This window comes from Macrobrachium rosenbergii, chromosome 14 (assembly GCF_040412425.1).
Source record: "Macrobrachium rosenbergii isolate ZJJX-2024 chromosome 14, ASM4041242v1, whole genome shotgun sequence".
Classification (NCBI taxonomy): Eukaryota; Metazoa; Arthropoda; class Malacostraca; order Decapoda; family Palaemonidae; genus Macrobrachium; species Macrobrachium rosenbergii.
In genome coordinates, this window is record NC_089754.1 from 26,126,009 (window position 1) to 26,145,123 (window position 19,115).

Genomic DNA, 19,115 nt, shown 5'->3' on the forward strand with positions numbered 1-19,115 from the left:
CATACAATTACCTAAGTGAGCATAATTTACAGTTGGCTTTTCTTCATTTACATAAGTAAGTGAAAATACCAAGAACAAGTAGTAAATCTCTCTCTCTCTCTTTTACAAACACATGTGCTCTCACATACACACACATCCACACACAGACACCTACAATCAGTGACTGGGTAGCTAGAATAATAGGCCACAAAAACACATTAACACCGATACTTTCGTAAAAAGGCCACTGAGCTATCAGCGATGCTCTTCTAGTTGCTTAAAAATACAAGAAAAAACGATCGAAGGAAACTGCAGTACATGCAAAAGCAGTCTTAAGAAAGAGGCTTCAAAATAACAAGTGCGTTGGGACCGTGATGAATGAACGAGATAACTACGCAGAAGTCACTGAATGGACTGCTTTCATGTTCTTCAGCGCACCCTGAATTGAGTTACAGACACCTGGGTCAGGAGATTTTAGCCTGTTCAGTAGTCACAATATTACAATTAATCTTAGCACGCAACATGATGAAATAGCAGAAATTTTGTTGAAGAATGCCTTGCCCTTTTCTTAAAATAAATGGCTATACATGTAAGAAGGCGGTATTAATCACCATAGAATGAAATTTAGGACCGCGTTAAACACGAGTAAAGATCCTTTAATCATTATTTGTTTCCGTGAACTGTGTTCGCTGTAGTTCTTCGTGGATATATTTTGAAAGTGATTCTGTTTATAACCATGAGTTCACATTCAATGATAGTTGTTTTGAAGTACCCTAAAACTATTTATTTATCATGTTTAGTATCTTTCTTAAAGAATTAAGATTATCGTTAAAATGTCTGCAACGTTCATACTGTTTACAACCTTATAGTTCATTCATAAAGATGAATCCTACAACGTCTTGAGAAATCATAAACAGACACGAATACATTGTAGATACTAGCCACCTTTCACTTCAGATTCGCTGTAAAGTGTTGAACGATATTCAGTTGCCTGATAAGTACTCTCTCCTTACAGCAGGAACTCAAGTCATTATGACCCCCTCTCCAACTGCTTATGATATAGAAACACCTTAATCTCTCACCATCACGCAGTAGAATGAAATATCAACAAGCATTCTATAGGAATGGAATGGAACATAAAACCTACAGTAGGCCGATGGCCAAGTTCTGAAAGGGAAATTGACCGTAAAAAGGTCTGAAAGGTATAACAGGAGGAAAATCTCGCAGTTGCACAATGAAACATTTGTTAGGAAAGGGTGGAAAGTAAGACGGGAAGAAAGGGAATATGACCGGAATTACAATAAAAGGAAAGAAAGGGGTTGAATCCAGGGGACGAAGGGACGTTGCAGAGAACCTCAAGTAATGCCTACATCCTCTAGTGTCTTACAGTAAGCTTCAGGGTGAGTTCTGTATGTGGTGTCACTTTAGGCTGAGGTGGAGTAAAAGTAAAACAACGATTCAGTGATGTGACGACAGGTGTCAGTGGACTCTTCTCTCGGTTCTCCGTCATGTCATAAGAGCTATCGACAATGTCAAACGTCTCCCAGCCGAACTGCGGAGGAAATTGAAATGTTTAAGATAAACGAGGATTCATCACTTCAATCCTATATGCAATTAAAATTGCAACTAATAAGAGGAAGTCAGATGACAAAAATGTAACGCAGGATTTTAAGTAAACAGTGCCTCTATACATATAAAATACAATTAGAAAATTCTATTTCTTGATAAAAATCAGTATTCTAAATGAGCTAGTTATACAGAAAAGTGGAATGATCTTCTAATTCTCATTTCTAAAAAAAATCATATAACTTCATCTCTGCAGTTTTCAAGTCATTTAATTATTCATTCTTGCAGGAATCCATCAATTCCTTGCTTACTTTTAAGGACCGAAACAGATCTGATTTCTTCCAGGCAACATTCTTCCAGAGAGTCTGCAGGTCTCCTGTCCAGTTCCCCGGGAGAACATTTAGTAATTCATTAAATACGGCCTCCCAGTCACAGCTGAAACGATGATCAAAACTGTTACCTCCCCTTTCTACTTGGAAATAAAACAGCATTCAAGACTAGTTTATTTATGTTGACATAAACCCAAACGGAAACCAATGATTCAGGCCTTCAACATACACAACGGTGTATAACACGTGCCACAGACATACTTACTTGTATTTGAAAGTGATTTCTGAATCATAGAATTTATTACAGTGGTGAGAAAAATTGTAGAACACTCCTGCCGAAGCCAGACGATGCGGATGAAAGGGCGGCCACATGCAGAAGGTCACACTCGGAAATACCACGTCCTCCAAGTAACGGGTTTCGTAGCTGAAATAAAACTTTTTTTTATTAACTTAAGGTTCCAAAGCCAATGGCAAGTTGGAGAAAATGTTATGTCTAATACTGCATATTTTTTTACTATTGTGATAGTAATTGCCTCATAGGTAGAATTTGAAAAACAGAAAAAACCAATCTGGAAACATTTATGTTACCTTTCGTCGAATAATGAAGCGTGATGAGGTATTTTTCGAACTGAAAGTAAACCTCCTTCCTAGTTCCCATGCTTTTTGAATACTTATGTCATAATAATTTCTACACTAAATACATGATATTTATCACTACTCCAAGAGTACCTTTCCCTAGTCTTATAAAAAGACTGTCATATCGCAGCAATCGTTCTACTGTACACAGAAAAGAAAGACAAAGTGAGGGTATTATGAAGCGTTTTTCTACATATGGAGACCATTCCTACTGAAAATAAAGTAAAGACTTGGTGGTAAAAAATTACATAGGAATAAAAATAGGCAAAAAAATCTAATGTGCAAAGCATTAGGGCCTGGCAAAGATGTCCACTTAACAAGAAAAATGACCAACACAATTTGCCGACTCCTCTGGGTACCTTACCTGGTGAAGACAGGGAATGCAGAATAATCCTGGAACTGATAAATGGCTAAAGGAAAGAAAATGATAGCGCAAGGGATGGCTGCCATCATCCACCACAAGTGATCACGACACCATTTTCTGAAATAAAAGAACAGAATATAATCACCCGAGCTATTATTTCTAATTCCTGAACTCTTTCACAACTGTTTATACGAGAATCCCAAGGTCGATTCCGAGCAAGGGGAAGAGTGTCATTCCTACCAAGTTATCAGTTTTGTCTCTGTTGACCTAAGCAGCAAATCATGCACCTGGTAAGTTACTAGTCTTGTCTCAGTAGCAGATCGCAGCCAGGTAAAGAGGGAGGACTGGTGCAGAGCAGCAGAGATTTACAATAAATGAGCAAGGGTGATATACAGTACATATACTGACGGTTAAAACAGTGGTTAGCATAAGCCTCCTACATGACAAAATGCTAGCATGTTCTTTATTATTCTTTTGATTTGGTTTCCCCTTTACTATTTTCATTTTCCCTCTGGAAATATTGCTGTTTTAAATTTGGGAAATACAATTGCTTTCCTGGATTCTATATATTTGGGCCATTAATCTATTGTTCAGAGACAGTTGAAAGTACTGCAATTTATAAAATATATAAATACACTGAAAATACGAGATTTGCAATAATTAGGCAAAAAAGAAACTGCTGAACTGACGTGGAAACATTCTATGATTAAATGAGTTTGTGAACATTAGCACGAATAAGAATTCAGAGGAAAAAAATCAAAACTGACTGCGGAAGTGCTCACCCATTTTCATTGGCTGCAAATGAGGTTTTCTGGTTTGGAGACACACCATTTGCAAGCCAAGCTGATGGAATGGCACGTCGATCAAAGTTTTGTTTACTGTTGATCTGTCTAATTGTGTTGTTAACTGTGTTTGCACCCTTTTTGCAGAAAGGGATACTCCAGGCTTCTTCGTCCTTAGAGAAAACTATTTTAGGAGGAATATACATCGCTTTTTCAGGAGCCATGACGTTTATTGGTGGTGATTTCGGATTATAAAAATCATCACTTCTCTGTTTAGGTGCCCTTGTATCCTTAGCTCTCGTTGCCTTCGAAATTATTCTGAAAAAAATCAGCGTTGATGAAGAATATAATTTTTAAATGATTCTTGCAAAAATGAAATAGACTGAATTGAACATAGAATTTAGGCCAAAGGCCGAACACTGGGACCTAAGAGGTCATTCAAAGCTGCAACGGAAACTGACAGTAAAAAGGTTTGAAAGGTGTACCAGGAGGAACACCTCGCAGTTGCACTATGAATCAACTGTTAAGAGATGGTGGAAAGTAAGATGGAAGAAAGAGAATATGAAAGGAGGTACAGTCAAAGGAACGAAAGGGGTTGCAGCTAGGGGTCGAAGGCACGCTGCAAAGAACCTCAAATAATGCCTACAGTGCACCGCATGAGTTAAAAATGCAATATTTAGAAAATAAACCGACATAAATAACACTCTAGTACTTGTGAATCCCTCTTGTTCCATGTGGTTAAGATTTTAGTTTAATTCGTATACCGTATTGTTATCAGCTCTCTTGACCTTAAGGCAGCGTGGCTGAGATTCACAACTGTTCACAAAAATAGCATAGGGCAATGTTGAATAATGTAAGTTTAAGAAAGTACTTCAAGAGACAAGAGAGTTTGGAGTAAAAATATCAGTTAGGGACTGGTATCAAACCTTGTCAGTTATAAGAAGAAACATTTTCTTGACACAACATTCCCTTATTGATTTCCATGTCACTAAAAACATTCAAAATTCCTCAAGTACCATTTGAGCAGAGATCCTATAGCTATGCTCAACAATTTCGGATTTAGTGAACTTCGAATAACTTACCGTCTTCCGAGTGAGAGTGCCATTGAGGCTAAAGTCATGACCAGGATAGCCACTGACTGTAAAACAGACATGAAAGACAGCCCCAAGTAGAGCCCCATGGCACCCCCAATCTCGCAGATGGCTCTGTTCAAAGGCCACACCAGTTCTTCCTCAGTGCGCATGTGGAGTGTCACCTCATGACGAACTGTGATGCTTCCCTGGAAGAACGTAAGCAGACAGTGCTGTATAGCTCTTGTATGCTACTTCTGTTACTTTCAAATTATTATAATCTATTCACAATACTCTATGACAGCGAGATCTGCCTCATATCTAATCCCTAGAACATGGTGATCGAAATAATTTTTCAAAATAACAAATTTGAGATTTGTCGTTTTGTTTGCAATTTAAACAATGACCAATTTCTAGCAAGAACAACGGGAAAAAGTAAAAAAAAAATCAAAAGAATGTTCTATCCTTTAGCTTGAGAGGTCCCAATACACAAAAACGTCAGTTTACAAAAAAATAAATAAATACTAAATGGTGTATTACTTTCCATGTACATTACTATCTAAAGTAAGGAAGGCTTTTCTCCTTTCCAGATATGACCATAATATATGCCAAAATTCTCATTTCATGATTACTGGTAATTTTAGGAGAAAAAAAATACCTTCCAAATGTTCCATGAGATTGATTAACTGATTGAGTGGTTTATTACTGGGGCGCTTTCAGTCATTTATCACTTGAAACAGTGGAAAAAAGGGGCTGAAGTGACTTGAGTGCAAAACAAGGAGATCCAGATTATAGAGGAAATTAAACCAGATTATAGAGGAAATTAAGTACAAGGATTTAAAAGTGGAACTGGGGTAAAATCCTACAGTTGCACTGGGCTGTAATGGTTAGGAGGTGTTGGAGAGAAAGACTGAAGAGAGGAAGAGGAAATGGAAGTAAAATAAAAGGCTTGAAAGTGGTTGCAGCTAGGCACTAAGAAGACACAGGGAACACCCTTTAGTAATACCCACAGTGTACCACATATGATGAATATGAGTTTCCAATCTGTACAGTTTTTTCTGTCACAAACGTTGTATTGCTGATACTCAAAGGCTTTTTCAGTAATTCCAATGGATTGCAAATTGTTAAGAAGTTCATGCACAGCTGCATCAAAAGAAGTGCTGAGATTGCGTATACCCAAAATATCACATTTGTCTTTGTCCATCGTTTTCATTTCTTGGGATTATAGCATACAAATAATCCTCTTATATATTACCCTAATCAATAATAAAAGCCTAGGCTACAGTACTGTATCAAAAATTCTCTAGTAGGCTATGACTACTTAGCAAGGAAACCTAGGTTAGGTTATTTTATTTTTGAGTCCCTAGTAGGCAACAGTATTTTTTCAACTACTCTACAAAGAATCCTAGGCTAAGATGATGTATTTAAAATTCCCAAGTAGGCTATGACTGCCCAATAAAGAAGTCCAAATAGGCTATAATTTTTTTTTACTACTAATATAAAGAAGCATAGGCTAGGATGCTGTATCTAGAATTTCATGTTAAGTTTCAACCACTCTACAAAGAAGCCTAGACTAGGATACCGTATCGACAGTTCCCTGAAAGACTGCTGCATTTTTTCAACTACTCAATAATGAAGGCTAGGTTAGGATACTTTATCTAAACTTCCCTAGTAGGTTTCAATATTTTTTCCAGCTACTCAACAAACAAGCCTAGGCTAGGATGCTGTATCTAAAATTCCCAAGTGAGCTACAATATTTTTTACAACTGAAAAATTATGCCTTGGCTAGGATACTGTATCTAAAATTCCCCAGTGGGCTACGTATTTTTTAAGACTACTCAACAAAGATGCCTAGGCTAGGATGCCTTATCTACAATACCAAATGGACTCTAGTATGTTTTGCCTACTCAATAAAGAAGCCTAGGCTAGGACACTGTATATAAAAGTACCTTATTAGGCTACATCTACTCAATAAAGAAGTCTAGACTATGATACTGCATCTAAAGTGCCGTTGTAGACTACAGTGTTTTTTCGACTTCTACACAAAAAGCCTAGGCTAGGATAGTTTCTTAATTCACCTCCAAGTCACAGTATACAGTATAGGCCAAGTTGCACATAATTATTTCAGCAGCTCAAATTATATAAATTTATACACAGAGATATTTCCTTTATAAAAAAAAATTAGACATGAAAATATCCTAGGAATTAGCCTACGAATTACCAAAATGGTATTTCTAAGCAAGAGCTCCACACAGACTATTACCTTGGAAGTTGAATTTTCCTATACTTTGAGTTTTCTGATGAAGGAGGTGGTGTTGTTTTTTGTCGGTCAATTATTGTTAACCTCATACCTACCCAACATGGTTGGGAACCCTTTGGGAACGCGGGGTTTTGTAAACGTTGGGAGAAAGACTGGACTACCATGTTGTTGTTATGGAATGGTTCCGCGCATGCGCAAGTCATCGGGGAGCCATATGTTTAAGAAGGGACTAGCTAAGGAAATCTGTTATACAAGGAACTTTACTAACCTAACATACCCTAACCTAACCTAACCTAGCAGGCCATGCTACTTAGTTGGGGGTAGAGTCCCGTTGAAGGAAACTCCACTTTTTACCAAAGGCACCCTATAACACTTCATATGCACAATAGCATTCCAAGATGGCCAGCTACAACTTCTGAGGTTAATTACAGTCAACTGAAAAAAATAAAGGAAATTTCTTAACAAGCAAACAAATATAGGAAAAATCAATTTCTAAAGTAATCCCGCTGCGGAGCTCTTGCTTAGTTCTACCTCCAAAATCCTGGTAATTGGCCACATAATAACTTCATAGGCTATTGTCTAAAACTGGAAAAGGCATGTGCTAGCCTAAGTAACAGCAACTGAAAGAACTTTAAAAATATGAACTTTAAAAATATATATATACCTATAAATTTGATTGATCTTTGAAGACCACGACTTGAACTACCTAACGCAGGGTAGGTCTAAGCCGGCATTCCGCGGCAAGCCCGCCCCTCCCCCTCCATAGCTAATACGGCAAAATGTAACCAGTAAACACCTCTAGGGCAACGTTAAGGGGTGTTTACTGGTTACAATTTTGCCGTATTAGCTACAAATGCCGGCTTAGAAAGAGACACCCAAATACAAGTCGAAGGTCTCAGTTTAGTTACAACTGTATTACTTTTAAATTCTTGTAAAGGAAGTAAAATAACATAGAAAACGTCAATTGCCATAGTTATATATATATATATATATATATATATATATATATATATATATATATATATATATATATATATATATATATATATATTATATATATAATGGCGTGTGTGGGTAAAGAAAATGAATAACCAGAAACATTTTCCTACAGATTGTACAAATTGGTTTCAAGGTAAAAATTAGACCTACATTTGAAGGTCGGAAGCGAAGCGACAACCAAACATTCACTGGTCAGCTGTGTTTGTTTTGGTTTTGCATTGCTTGATGTCACTACTCACTACTATGGCTGCTGCTATTTGAGCTGCAAAAGTTATCCTCTAGTCAGTCAGTTGGAATAGCTCTTAACGGAAAGCATGAAACGATTTTTGAGCAATGTTGATAAAATGGTATTTTCTCAGCCAAAGGAGCAGTAATGCGAGTTATGCAAAGCGAAATAAAATATTAAATGCCCTAAGATTAAAAATTTAAAATATGGCAATCCATTTTATAAGTTATGAAACAAGATAGTACTAAATTTATTTATTTATAGTTTTCTGTTGATAGCCTATAAATCCAAAAAGTCTGCCGAATTCTGAAATTCTCTGATAAAAGGAGCATGTCATATAGTTAGTACTACTGCAAAGCCAGAAGGGTTTTGCAAAATTAGCTTAGATAGTTAATGTCTGCATGCGATATTACGCTTGAACCCCTCAATCTCAGTAAATTAACCACACGTGTTCCTCCGATATGACAAAAGTAATAATACAAATAGCACTAGAGAAAATCAAATACAAAGAAAAGTTGAGAATATCATCATAAACAAAAGTGAAAAATGCTAAATATGATGACAATATTACCTGTTTCCCTGACGAAACAAAGCAGGGTGTAACTGACATGAACGATCTTTTGCACTGAGTGGGACATTTTTCTCGACAAATATCCCTTGCCTTAGTCATGGCTTGAAGTTCAAAGGCCATTTTTCCTTCACGAAAGTCTTGTATGGTGCAGCCTGGTAAAGAATTATCTTGCAAGTAAGGAGGGACACAGCCTTCCTCCCTGGCTAGCAGTGTCAACATGCAAGTATTTATGCAGTCCATTTGACGATACTCCGGATCTGACGAACAAGGATCCACTGGAGTGTCCAGTAAGTGGCGAAATGTGTATTCGATGTTGAAACCGTCCACACATGGAAGATGACGGTAGCAATTCTTGCCAGGATCGATGTGCCACAAATCTGGACTATCAGGCAAAATTAGAATGGGATTGTAGTCGGCTGAAGTAACCATTAGTGACACACTCATCTTAGTGCCATGATAACTCACCCACATGCAGGGCATATCTGGAGACAAGTAAGAACAATTCATGTTGTTGTACTGACTCTCAATCAGAAATTCCAACAACGTACTTGCGATCATATTCGTTGACTGATAACAGATGTTTTGATTAGTTATCCAAGGTTTCCAGGCGTTGTTCCTTGGTCCTGAATCCCCATCATTTATCAGAAGGGAGAGAGGGAGTTTAGTTTCGTTCCAGATATCACTGAGAATAATATCTGGCGACTGGCCATCAAAATTTTTAATCCATGGGTCTATTACCTTGTCAATTTCACAGATAAGTGCTAATGAGGCATCCCTTCCCTTTTCCAACCTTTTGCAAGCTGATTCTGAATAGTTGAAACCTAGTTCTACCATACTTGAAAGGGAATATGGAATTTTACTACACACAGTTATGCGTGGAGTATCTTCTGGGTTTCTTTGTAAAGATATTTTGGTTGATGTCGGGTAACTGAAGTAAGAAAAGGCCGTACCATAAGCATGGATGACGAAACAAATCCAGAAGATTACGTTAAGGACGACTGAAGTCCATTGCCTTGATGACAAAAGATAGAGATCTAAAATGTAGCTATGAAATTTTGCCTTACATGATCTAGTACATTTCCCTGTGGTTTCTGGGAGTGCTGGTAAATGTATCTGATCCCCTGATTTCTTTGCTAAGACCTCTGTCTTGAGTGCAGCCACAGCGACCTTCTTCCTGAAAAAGAATGTATCAAACAATAACTTTAAAACCTGGGTATTTATGTATAATGACTTGCCTTTTACTGAATTCTATCTGGACTTACGAAATATTAAGCTACTATCGAGCAGTGCACTTGAAAAATTAACATTATCACCAATGAAACTCCATAATGTAACGATATTTTAGCACTAATCATTTGCAATGTATAGTATCAGTTTCAAATAATGTAATAATATGTCTTTAGTATCTGTTGATTCATTGCCAGTTATAAATACCATCAATATTTACCAGCATTGTTACCTGGTGTTCATTCCCAGATGCATCTTAAACTTTTCCTTAAGATATAATTGACGTAACGATTTCTGAGGTGAAAAATCGCTTAATATTTTCCTGCGCTATGATTTAACTCAGTCTTTATATTTCAGTGAGAAGTACTAAAAAATTATATTTTATTCCAGGGTTCATTTTCAGAAAGACCTATCCAAGGAATGGTTTGTTGAGGTTTCAAGAGATTGAGTTAGCCCAAAATTATTGTATCTATCTCTTTAAAAGATGGGTTGGAAAATAAGTCTGCACGGTTTTGGATGAAAGTGCAAGAATTATTACTTCAATTTCATCACCTATGACAAACAAAGATAATATTTGTGCCGCTATATGAAGAGATTATTTATTGCCATTTCAAAGTCAGGGACTCTCTAACTTAGCTTAGAGTACCATCGAGTTAGTGAAAGAAAACTCGAGTGAAACGCGTATCACTAGTATTAGGGCTAACTATTGTACAGTATATGAATTGTTCGCACGCCAGAGTATGACAGTCTCGGCAGTCTAAATCACTGAGTATATGGGTAATTTTTGTAACTGTAAACGCTTTGGAAATAATTTACTATGAAATTAATGCTATTAATATTACTTTATATTTATTAAACACGAGACAGCACGTCCCCTTAACAACAATAATTGTCGTATTACTTAACTTTTGATATACTGATTTCTTATACTTTATTGATCAAAATGCTGACGAAGTGGAGAATTGAGGTATATATATATATATATATATATATATATATATATATATATATATATATATATATATATATATATATATATATATATAGTCAAAAGCTATACAGTTTCTTTTGATGGAAATAAAGCATGTGTAAAAGGTTTGCAATCGTGAGTGTGACTTGTTTAGTGTGTAAAAGGGGTTGAGACAAGGGTGTGTTATGGCCCTGAGCCTATTAAATACCTTTAAGAATTGAGTGATGAAAAAAAAATCAGAATAAGGTACGGGCGTGAGTGCAAAGTTGTGCAGTAAGAAAACTGTTCATGAATGGTGTATGGAACTTCAATGTTTGCCCAAGATATATAGTTTTATGAAGAGAAACTACAGACGTTGAAAGGAAGAGTTTGAAAGAGAAGAAAGTTAAGAATAAATGTGAACGAGAGTAGAGTTATGAGAGTGAAAGGAGACCAGAAAGATCGAGCAGTGAATACTGAATGGAGAGAGAATGTCAGCAGTAAAATATTATAAGTATTTGGGATAAAGATTTCTGATAACGGTAGAATGAGAGAAGAGGTGATTCACAGATGGAGGAAGCCTAGATTTTAGCAGGCTGCATGCAAAAGATTTGAATGAAACGGTATTAAAAACCAGCGAACTAAATACAAAGACCTTGTGCAGGTTTGTGTGATAAACGTAGAATATATTTTTACATATCAACAGCGGACTTGAAACAGAGCCAAAGATCGTACAAAGGATTTCTAAAAGCTGCAGAAGAATGGTACGATTTCTAAAAGCTAGAGAAGAATGGAGCCTTTATCGTACTAAAAAGTCTTAATGTTATTCAATGTGTCTTAAGAGTCAAATTAACAGAATGAAACTGACTGGTACCAATCCTTAATTTCATGATTTCAGTAATTGCTTCTAATTTCTATTAGGTATAAACCGGTGTATCCGCCAGAAAATGCCCCAAAATGAACTTATTTTGTTATGAAAACAAAACTAATTTTTGCTCCATGTTGTTTTTATTGCTGTTTCTTTGTACTGAAATTCTTGTTCATGAATAATGCTTATTCTTAATATTTGAAGGATAGATAAATCGTTCATTTGGTTAATAACTAATATGGGCATCGACCCTTCTATTTTTTTTTATTATTATTATTATTATTATTATTATTTCAAAAGTAATGCTCATCAACGACTTTTTTCTTCAGTTTTCGTTCATTATTGAATTGTTTGACCAATTTGTTAGACAATTCTCTCGTACCGCAATCGCCAGTTACCGCATTTTCGATGAAGAAGTGAAATATATAGAGACGTTTTCAAAATCCCAGCAAAGGAAAGGGATTTCACAAATAGGAATACATGAGAAAAGTAAGGTTAAACGGACCGTTAAAATTATGAAAATATACCAGTCTTAAAGAAATAAAAATCTAAGGTACATAATAAGATATGTGTATTCATGACTGCATGAAGTTACTAAGAAAATTGGTAAATGCTATTTGAAACTGAATTTTGGCCGGAAAGCAACAGTTTCGATAAAACGTAAGAGTATATGATTGATGAGAAATCCTAAAACCCAGTGATAGTGTGAACAGTAGTTCTGTTAAATCTATAACCAGGTACTTTGGCTGTCTTGGAGAATAATACTGAATTATTAATAATAAGAGACATACAATTTCAAGTCCCTATTTTACCGCAAGGAAGAATTAGAATTTAAAAGTAGATTGTCAAGGGCGTAAATGCCTTGGCACTGGAGATGAACCCCGGAAAACTAGGGGCTGAATTCTTGCCCAGTTTTTTTTTTTTTTTTTTTCCGAATGACATAAGTTCAAGTTTCTCATAGTGGGTGGTTTAACAGCTTCCTAGGAATAAAAATTCAGACGAGTTTTTATCAGTAAAATCACCTTTCATTGCTGCCGAACGGCTTAAAATTTATAATAATAATAATAATAATAATAATAATAATAATAATAATAATAATAATAATAATAATAATAATAATAATAATAATAATAATAATGGTCTTAAAGCAATGACGTTGACATAAGGCAATTCTTTTTATTAACCAAATCAATATAACCAAAACAATTATCCTATATACAGTCAGTTACATCGTATATGGCTTTTGTCTAAATAACAATAAACCTTCTTGATTACAGCGAATTTTCTGATTCAGTCACACATGGATTAGTTTCTCTTACATACACACTGGAATATCAGAACTCACACAAACATATGCATACATTTTATGAGTGCTGAGTGATATATGACTGGGGAAAGAATGGCATATCGAGAGAATGTGCACGGAGTTTCAATTAAAATACAAATAAATAAATAAAAACAACTTGAAACTGGTGAGGGAACTTGAAAGGTGCAGGTGAATTTGGCAGGGAGTGTCTTAGAAAACAGGTTCACAGAGCGGAGGAATAAAGGAAGTGGACAGTGGCTTAAAATAAGACTGGTTTTGGTCAAGTGTTTCGGAGGTCATGTGCAAATTCTTCTTCAAGCGAGATCTTTGTTAATTTTTTTTATTACCCTGTTGGACAGGAATTTAATTGTCCTATTAGATAAATGTTATTTAATCCATTATTTCGTTGCCGTTCTCATGAAAGTCTGAACTTGATGGAATTAGTTTTACTTTTTCTAAAATTCTACGTTGAGGCAATGCAAACAAACTTTACTTTTATTTAACTTGTATAAAAAGATAGATGTCATAAAATCGCAGATGAAAACACTTAACTTTATATTTTTAGATTTGCTTCTAAAAAAAAAAAAAGCAAATGGAATGCCTCCTTTTTCAGTATCAAGTATTAATAGCCAGTACAAAGTCTTGGACCATTCACCATAAGTAATAATGTACCCTTTTCGAAAATCATGACATTAGTTTGCAAAAAAAAAAACCCTCTTAAGGCTATATCGAACTCAGACAAGCCAGAATTATCAGTAACGTACCCTTGTTGTTCCGAGCTGCCGAGCTTTTGCAACAGTCGTAAGTATTTGCAGAAGAGATTAAGAGTGGCCATAGCTATTGATAGGCCGCACGTTCCCAGCCAAAGACCAAACCCGCCTCCTACATCGGCCAAGAAGTTGAGAAGAGTGTAGGCTCTTGTTTCTGATGTGTGCTTGTGCCTCATCGATGCCATTCTAACGTTAATGTGAGAATCTCCATTTTCCTCTGCTGCAGAAACGTAGTAAACTCTCACCTGACATGAACGGTCGCAGTGACCGCAACTCTGCCACCAATCCAGATTACCACTGAGAGCCTCTATCTCTTTAGCACGCAATAACCTCCATGCATTTAAGTCAGGGCAAATGATCTTATCAGCTTTCAAGTCGATGCTGCAGTTTGCAATGGTTACGGAATTCTGGAGATAACAACTAAGAAAGCAGTTAGAATGAGACAATGGAGATGTACAAGGCTTCTTCGGTGTATTTTGAAGTATTGTATGTTCGAAATCCACATGGAGTGTTAGCTTGTTTCTCAAAGTAGTAGATATGGCTGGTTGAAGCATACCAGGCAATGGTTTCTCATCCGAAGCATGTACCATAATGAAGAATCTCTGGTCTCCAGCATCTCTCTGGTACTGTTGCAGTCTCACTGTGCAGTTCATACCACAGTTCATTTGGAAATCCTCACAGTTTAGGAACTTGTATTTAGGACAATCCCGAACGACATTTTCCGTGAAGTTCAGCCTGGCAATATCTACTTCAGTGTTGAGAAACTCCTTTTCTGGAAGCCAAGAGTAACATGGCATTGATGCCAGCGTGTTTCCTATCCAGTGAACCTTCTGGGCTACTTCTCCGGCCCAGGAAACTTTCTCAATAAACTCACTGACATCAGCTTTCACTTCATTCCAAATGAACGGCTGAGAGGGCTGAATGTATCCTTGCAGAGTGTAGAGACTAGTGTGGCTACATCTATACAGCGTACTACATGAAGTGTCCAGCCCAGCTTGAACCATTTTGGAGATGCTCCACGGTGGCATAGGGCAGACTGTGATCGCCATTGCCGGAATAGGCTTTTCATCAATGACCCTCATTGTTGAATATGTAGGATAGGCCAACAGCTCGCGGAAAGCATTGGATATATGAAGCATTAGAACGACAGAACATGATATGAAAATAAGGCCTCTCCATATCTGTTTCCCGTTTAAGCATTTATTCCAGTTCTTGTCCTTTTTCTTTGTATGGTTAGAGTGATGACCGTCCATTATAACAATAGGCAATACTTGAGAGAACTGCTTTGATGTCAGAATCACTGAAGTCAGACGTGAGCAACCCCCATATAACAATGCGCCAGATAAATGGTTTCCTTTCTGATGTTACGGAGCCGTTTCTTTGGTAACGACTGAAGAACGATTCTGAGCGTGACGTTGTCGACAAGGGTACAGGTAAGAGTATCCAGATCAGACTGCGTGTGCGCATGCCTGAATACCAACGATATCTTAGAATCATGTGAATGGTCCCTTTGTCAGTCAATACGTCACTTGATATTGTTATATTGTTAAAGAATAGGTTATAATGAAAAAATTTCGAAATAATTTTTTACTTAAAGGCCATTCCGGGACGTTCAGAGAGAACTTAGTAATTTTTCTGATGCATTAATCATTATGAATGACGTTTTAGTAAAGCTTACCCACGTTTCCTAACGTGGTTTCTAACATCATCTTATAAATCAGTTTACCCAACATGGAAATTTTAAATATATCAAATCTTGAACATCTGTAGTCTTAGGTCATTAGCAAACCGACAAAAAGAATTAAAAAAAGAAAATATATCATTACTACCCAAATACAATTCTCCTTGCATTTTAATACATTTATATCTACTTATTAACTTACTGATTTATTTTTTCTTATTTTGATAAGTTGCATCTTTTCTTTCTGTATTTCCCTTTACTTCCTCTTACTTCTTCCTAATGAACACCATATTCTTTGGAAGCTAATTTCAAGTCAGTGGCCCCTGTTGGATTGTTCACTATGAATAGGTTTCTTCTACTGAATAATAATAATAATAATAATAATAATAATAATAATAATAATAATAATAATAATAATAATAATAATAATAATAATAATAATAATAAGAGAGCGAAAGTAAACCTACAAATAGTGAGACTGAAAACCTTGAATTAATACATGATTTTAGGGAGAGTCCAGATGGCCATGAAAAAATTCTCGAAGAGCTAAGTTTAAAAAATTAAAAGCTACGACCAAAGACGCTGTCAGGTAATTGCATTAATAGTCCCCTCGCCCATAGATTTATCTTGACGAGTTGCTGATTGACAGCTGAATGGGGAGGGATGCTAATGATCAGTTCCGTGGCTGGGAACCAGCACCTGAACAAACATCATTTATAGGTTTATAAGTATGACGAAAAGGACAGGATAATGATCTCTTTGTAGCTAAAATTGTTCCCTTTATGGAATCGAGATGGACTAAGTATAAAAATCGAGAGAGAGAGAGAATAAGCCTGAACAACAGAGAGAGAGAGAGAGAGAGAGAGAGAGAGAGAGAGAGAGAGAGAGAGAGAATAAGCCTGAACAACACACACAGAGAGAGAGAGAGAGAGAGAGAGAGAGAGAGAGAGAGAGAGAGAGAGAAAATAAGCCTGAACAACAGAGTCATTCTGAGAGAGAGAGAGAGAGAGAGAGAATAAGCCTGAACAACAGAGAGAATCATTCTGAGAGAGAGAGAGAGAGAGAGAGAAATGATTCGCATGTCAATAACGCATTGATGGCAAAATTTATGTTCCATTAGCATCAGTTGTATATCAATAACTATAAACGTCTTATAAAATGACTTAGATAAACTGAACCGAGAAATTGTACGAGAAATTCTTACCTGTAAGGCTCCATTCATACACCAAATGGAGTAACGCGTCATTCATTCCAGAAATACATACATCACGGTTAAAGACTGCCCTACCACTGTTAGATAAGGCATTCATTTGTCAGGAATTGTTATCAATTACTATCTCATTTTTTGTACGCTGAAGGCCTCATATTTATACTGGACATTTATCTTCGCTCGCTTTTCTTCTTTTGTAGCCTGTACAAAGAAATGAATATTGATTCGGTCATGTTCAAGAGAAATCTCATTTTTCTTGACGCATGGACTGCGAATGATGTAATGGCTATCTTCACGTAATGGACTATAGTAAGTCATTACAATTTACTACTATCTCTATTGCATTTTTTGAGGGTTACTTGGTTTTTATGACATACTGATATATTGCGTTAGTTCTCTCTCTCTCTCTCTCTCTCTCTCTCTCTCTCTCTCTCTCTCTCTCTCACACTCTCTCACACACATACACACACAAAAACATATATATATATATATATATATATATATATATATATATATATATATATATATATATATATATATATATATATATTTGCGATATTTATATATACATATTCGTATGTATATGCATACATTTCCCGGTGCCTTTAAAATAATCAGTAGAAACCTTGCGCTTTTCTTAATATATGGAGTATCACTTTTTATTAATATTGCAGTGGGAAGTATCATGAGCATTCTTGCTATTTACTTCTGCTTAAAAACAAGTACAGTTTTTATATGCAGTTTAGAATGTGATTCATTTTTGGGGAAAACAAGGTCAGGTGGGTCTTGTATCTTGTTTGTCTCGAATCCCTTTCAGCTTAGCGCCTCCGAGTTTATCCCATCCCGTATGGAAGCCTTTGTAGTTCTATTTTTTTCCCTGGTTCTACTCCACATAGCACCAAGCTCTTATTTTGGTCCCAATATGTTGATACTTTTCTCTCTAGGTATACCTTCACACTGAAGACGCCCGTAAGAATCCGTAGAAATTCTGGAGGACAGATTATTATCCTGAGCTGATCCAATGACCTTGACTGACAAAAGCATACCCAAAGGCACCCAACGACGGTCATTTCGTAACGTGGCACTGCTTAGCCAGTGTCAAAGGTGATACCTTCGATCTAAAATAGCCAACAAAAAGACGATCGTTGATGCCTAGTACAATTTTTTGAGCCCTTAAAACACCAAGATAAAATGAGAGCAGAAAACCTATTCACTTACAGCACTGAATTGCATGCCCAGTATTAGCAACAACACTTGTTGGCCAAACAAACCCAGCCAATGCCATTCATCGGTTTGTCAGATATCACTTGGAAGAAAGAGTAACCTCTAGCAGCCCGCTTTATAGACTTTGAACCTCTAGGGTCTAAGTCCCTGGGTCAATTCCAGTCTCTCGAGAGCAAAATTTGCTTCATGAACCTATTTTAGTGTGAGTGGATATTGTTTTAAAGTACACCTTATTGTTTTGACCGTGAGACGACATCCGACTGCATAACTAGTCTCAAGAACAAACAATACCGCAAGTGACTTTGTGATATGGTTATTGACTAAAATTGATTTAGCGCTCTTTTAGAAAGTAAATACATTACTTCTTAATTCACGATATTGTGAATTATGGTTGTATGATAAGAGTGAAGGCTGAAACAGTGAGGAGACTGATTTAAGGTATGGTCATAGAAAAGATTAGGGCTGAATAATGATTTTTGTCTATGAAATTTCAAATACTGCCAAGTTGCAAAATCCACTGAACTCTGTAAAGTTATCTGGACAATTCTCATTGTTGAGAAAGATAAAACTTTTCATGTTCCTGAATGATTAAGTATGACACGTATGTGTGAATTAATGTGTATTCTATAAGAAATATGCAGTGTTTAATGCTTATTGTTGATATACCGAGCTCTTCCTAAGAATTAATCACCTTTAGAGAATTTAAGAAGCACCTCGCTTACATCATAAAAAAAAATCTACTCACTCTTAAAAGATTACTTTTACGCCATACATCGACACATACTCAGAACCTTCCACAACGGTTCTTTATCTGTTATGCCAAAAGGTTTTTATAAGTGCCTGAATATCATGTACAACAGTTTTCCATTACTCTAGAGTCTTTACATAATATCTTTTTAATGACACCTGACCCATGCACCACCCTCCCTTTAAAAAACCAACTCCAATCATCTCCTTACAATCCGTCTGTGTTCTGTCTTACTTTCACAATCAAAATTCTACCATACACATACCCGGAAAGGCCTAGTAATGATATTCTCCGATTGTTTTTACACTCACCTTGCCTTCCATTTTTTTTTTTTTTTTTTTACACACTTG

At 36.3% G+C, this 19,115-nt stretch overlaps 1 protein-coding gene across 4 annotated transcripts in view; it reads right to left on the reverse strand.

Moving 5' to 3' along the window:
• LOC136845820 (uncharacterized) overlaps positions 1-19,115 on the reverse strand; it is a 90,162-nt gene that overhangs the window by 7,707 nt on the left and 63,340 nt on the right. For 2 of the 4 annotated variants that reach the window (XM_067116196.1, XM_067116195.1), the window contains exons 3-9: positions 8,783-9,956; positions 4,739-4,935; positions 3,657-3,974; positions 2,875-2,991; positions 2,140-2,298; positions 1,857-1,980; positions 1,367-1,531 (exon numbers count right to left, since the gene is read on the reverse strand). In XM_067116196.1, the coding sequence (XP_066972297.1) occupies positions 1,367-1,531; positions 1,857-1,980; positions 2,140-2,298; positions 2,875-2,991; positions 3,657-3,974; positions 4,739-4,935; positions 8,783-9,616 (1,914 nt within the window). In that variant the 5' untranslated portion in view covers positions 9,617-9,956. Of the gene's footprint in view, positions 1-1,366; positions 1,532-1,856; positions 1,981-2,139; positions 2,299-2,874; positions 2,992-3,656; positions 3,975-4,738; positions 4,936-8,135; positions 8,265-8,782; positions 9,957-19,115 lie in introns of those variants that run through there. The other 2 variants (XM_067116198.1, XM_067116197.1) reach the window with 2 other exon arrangements.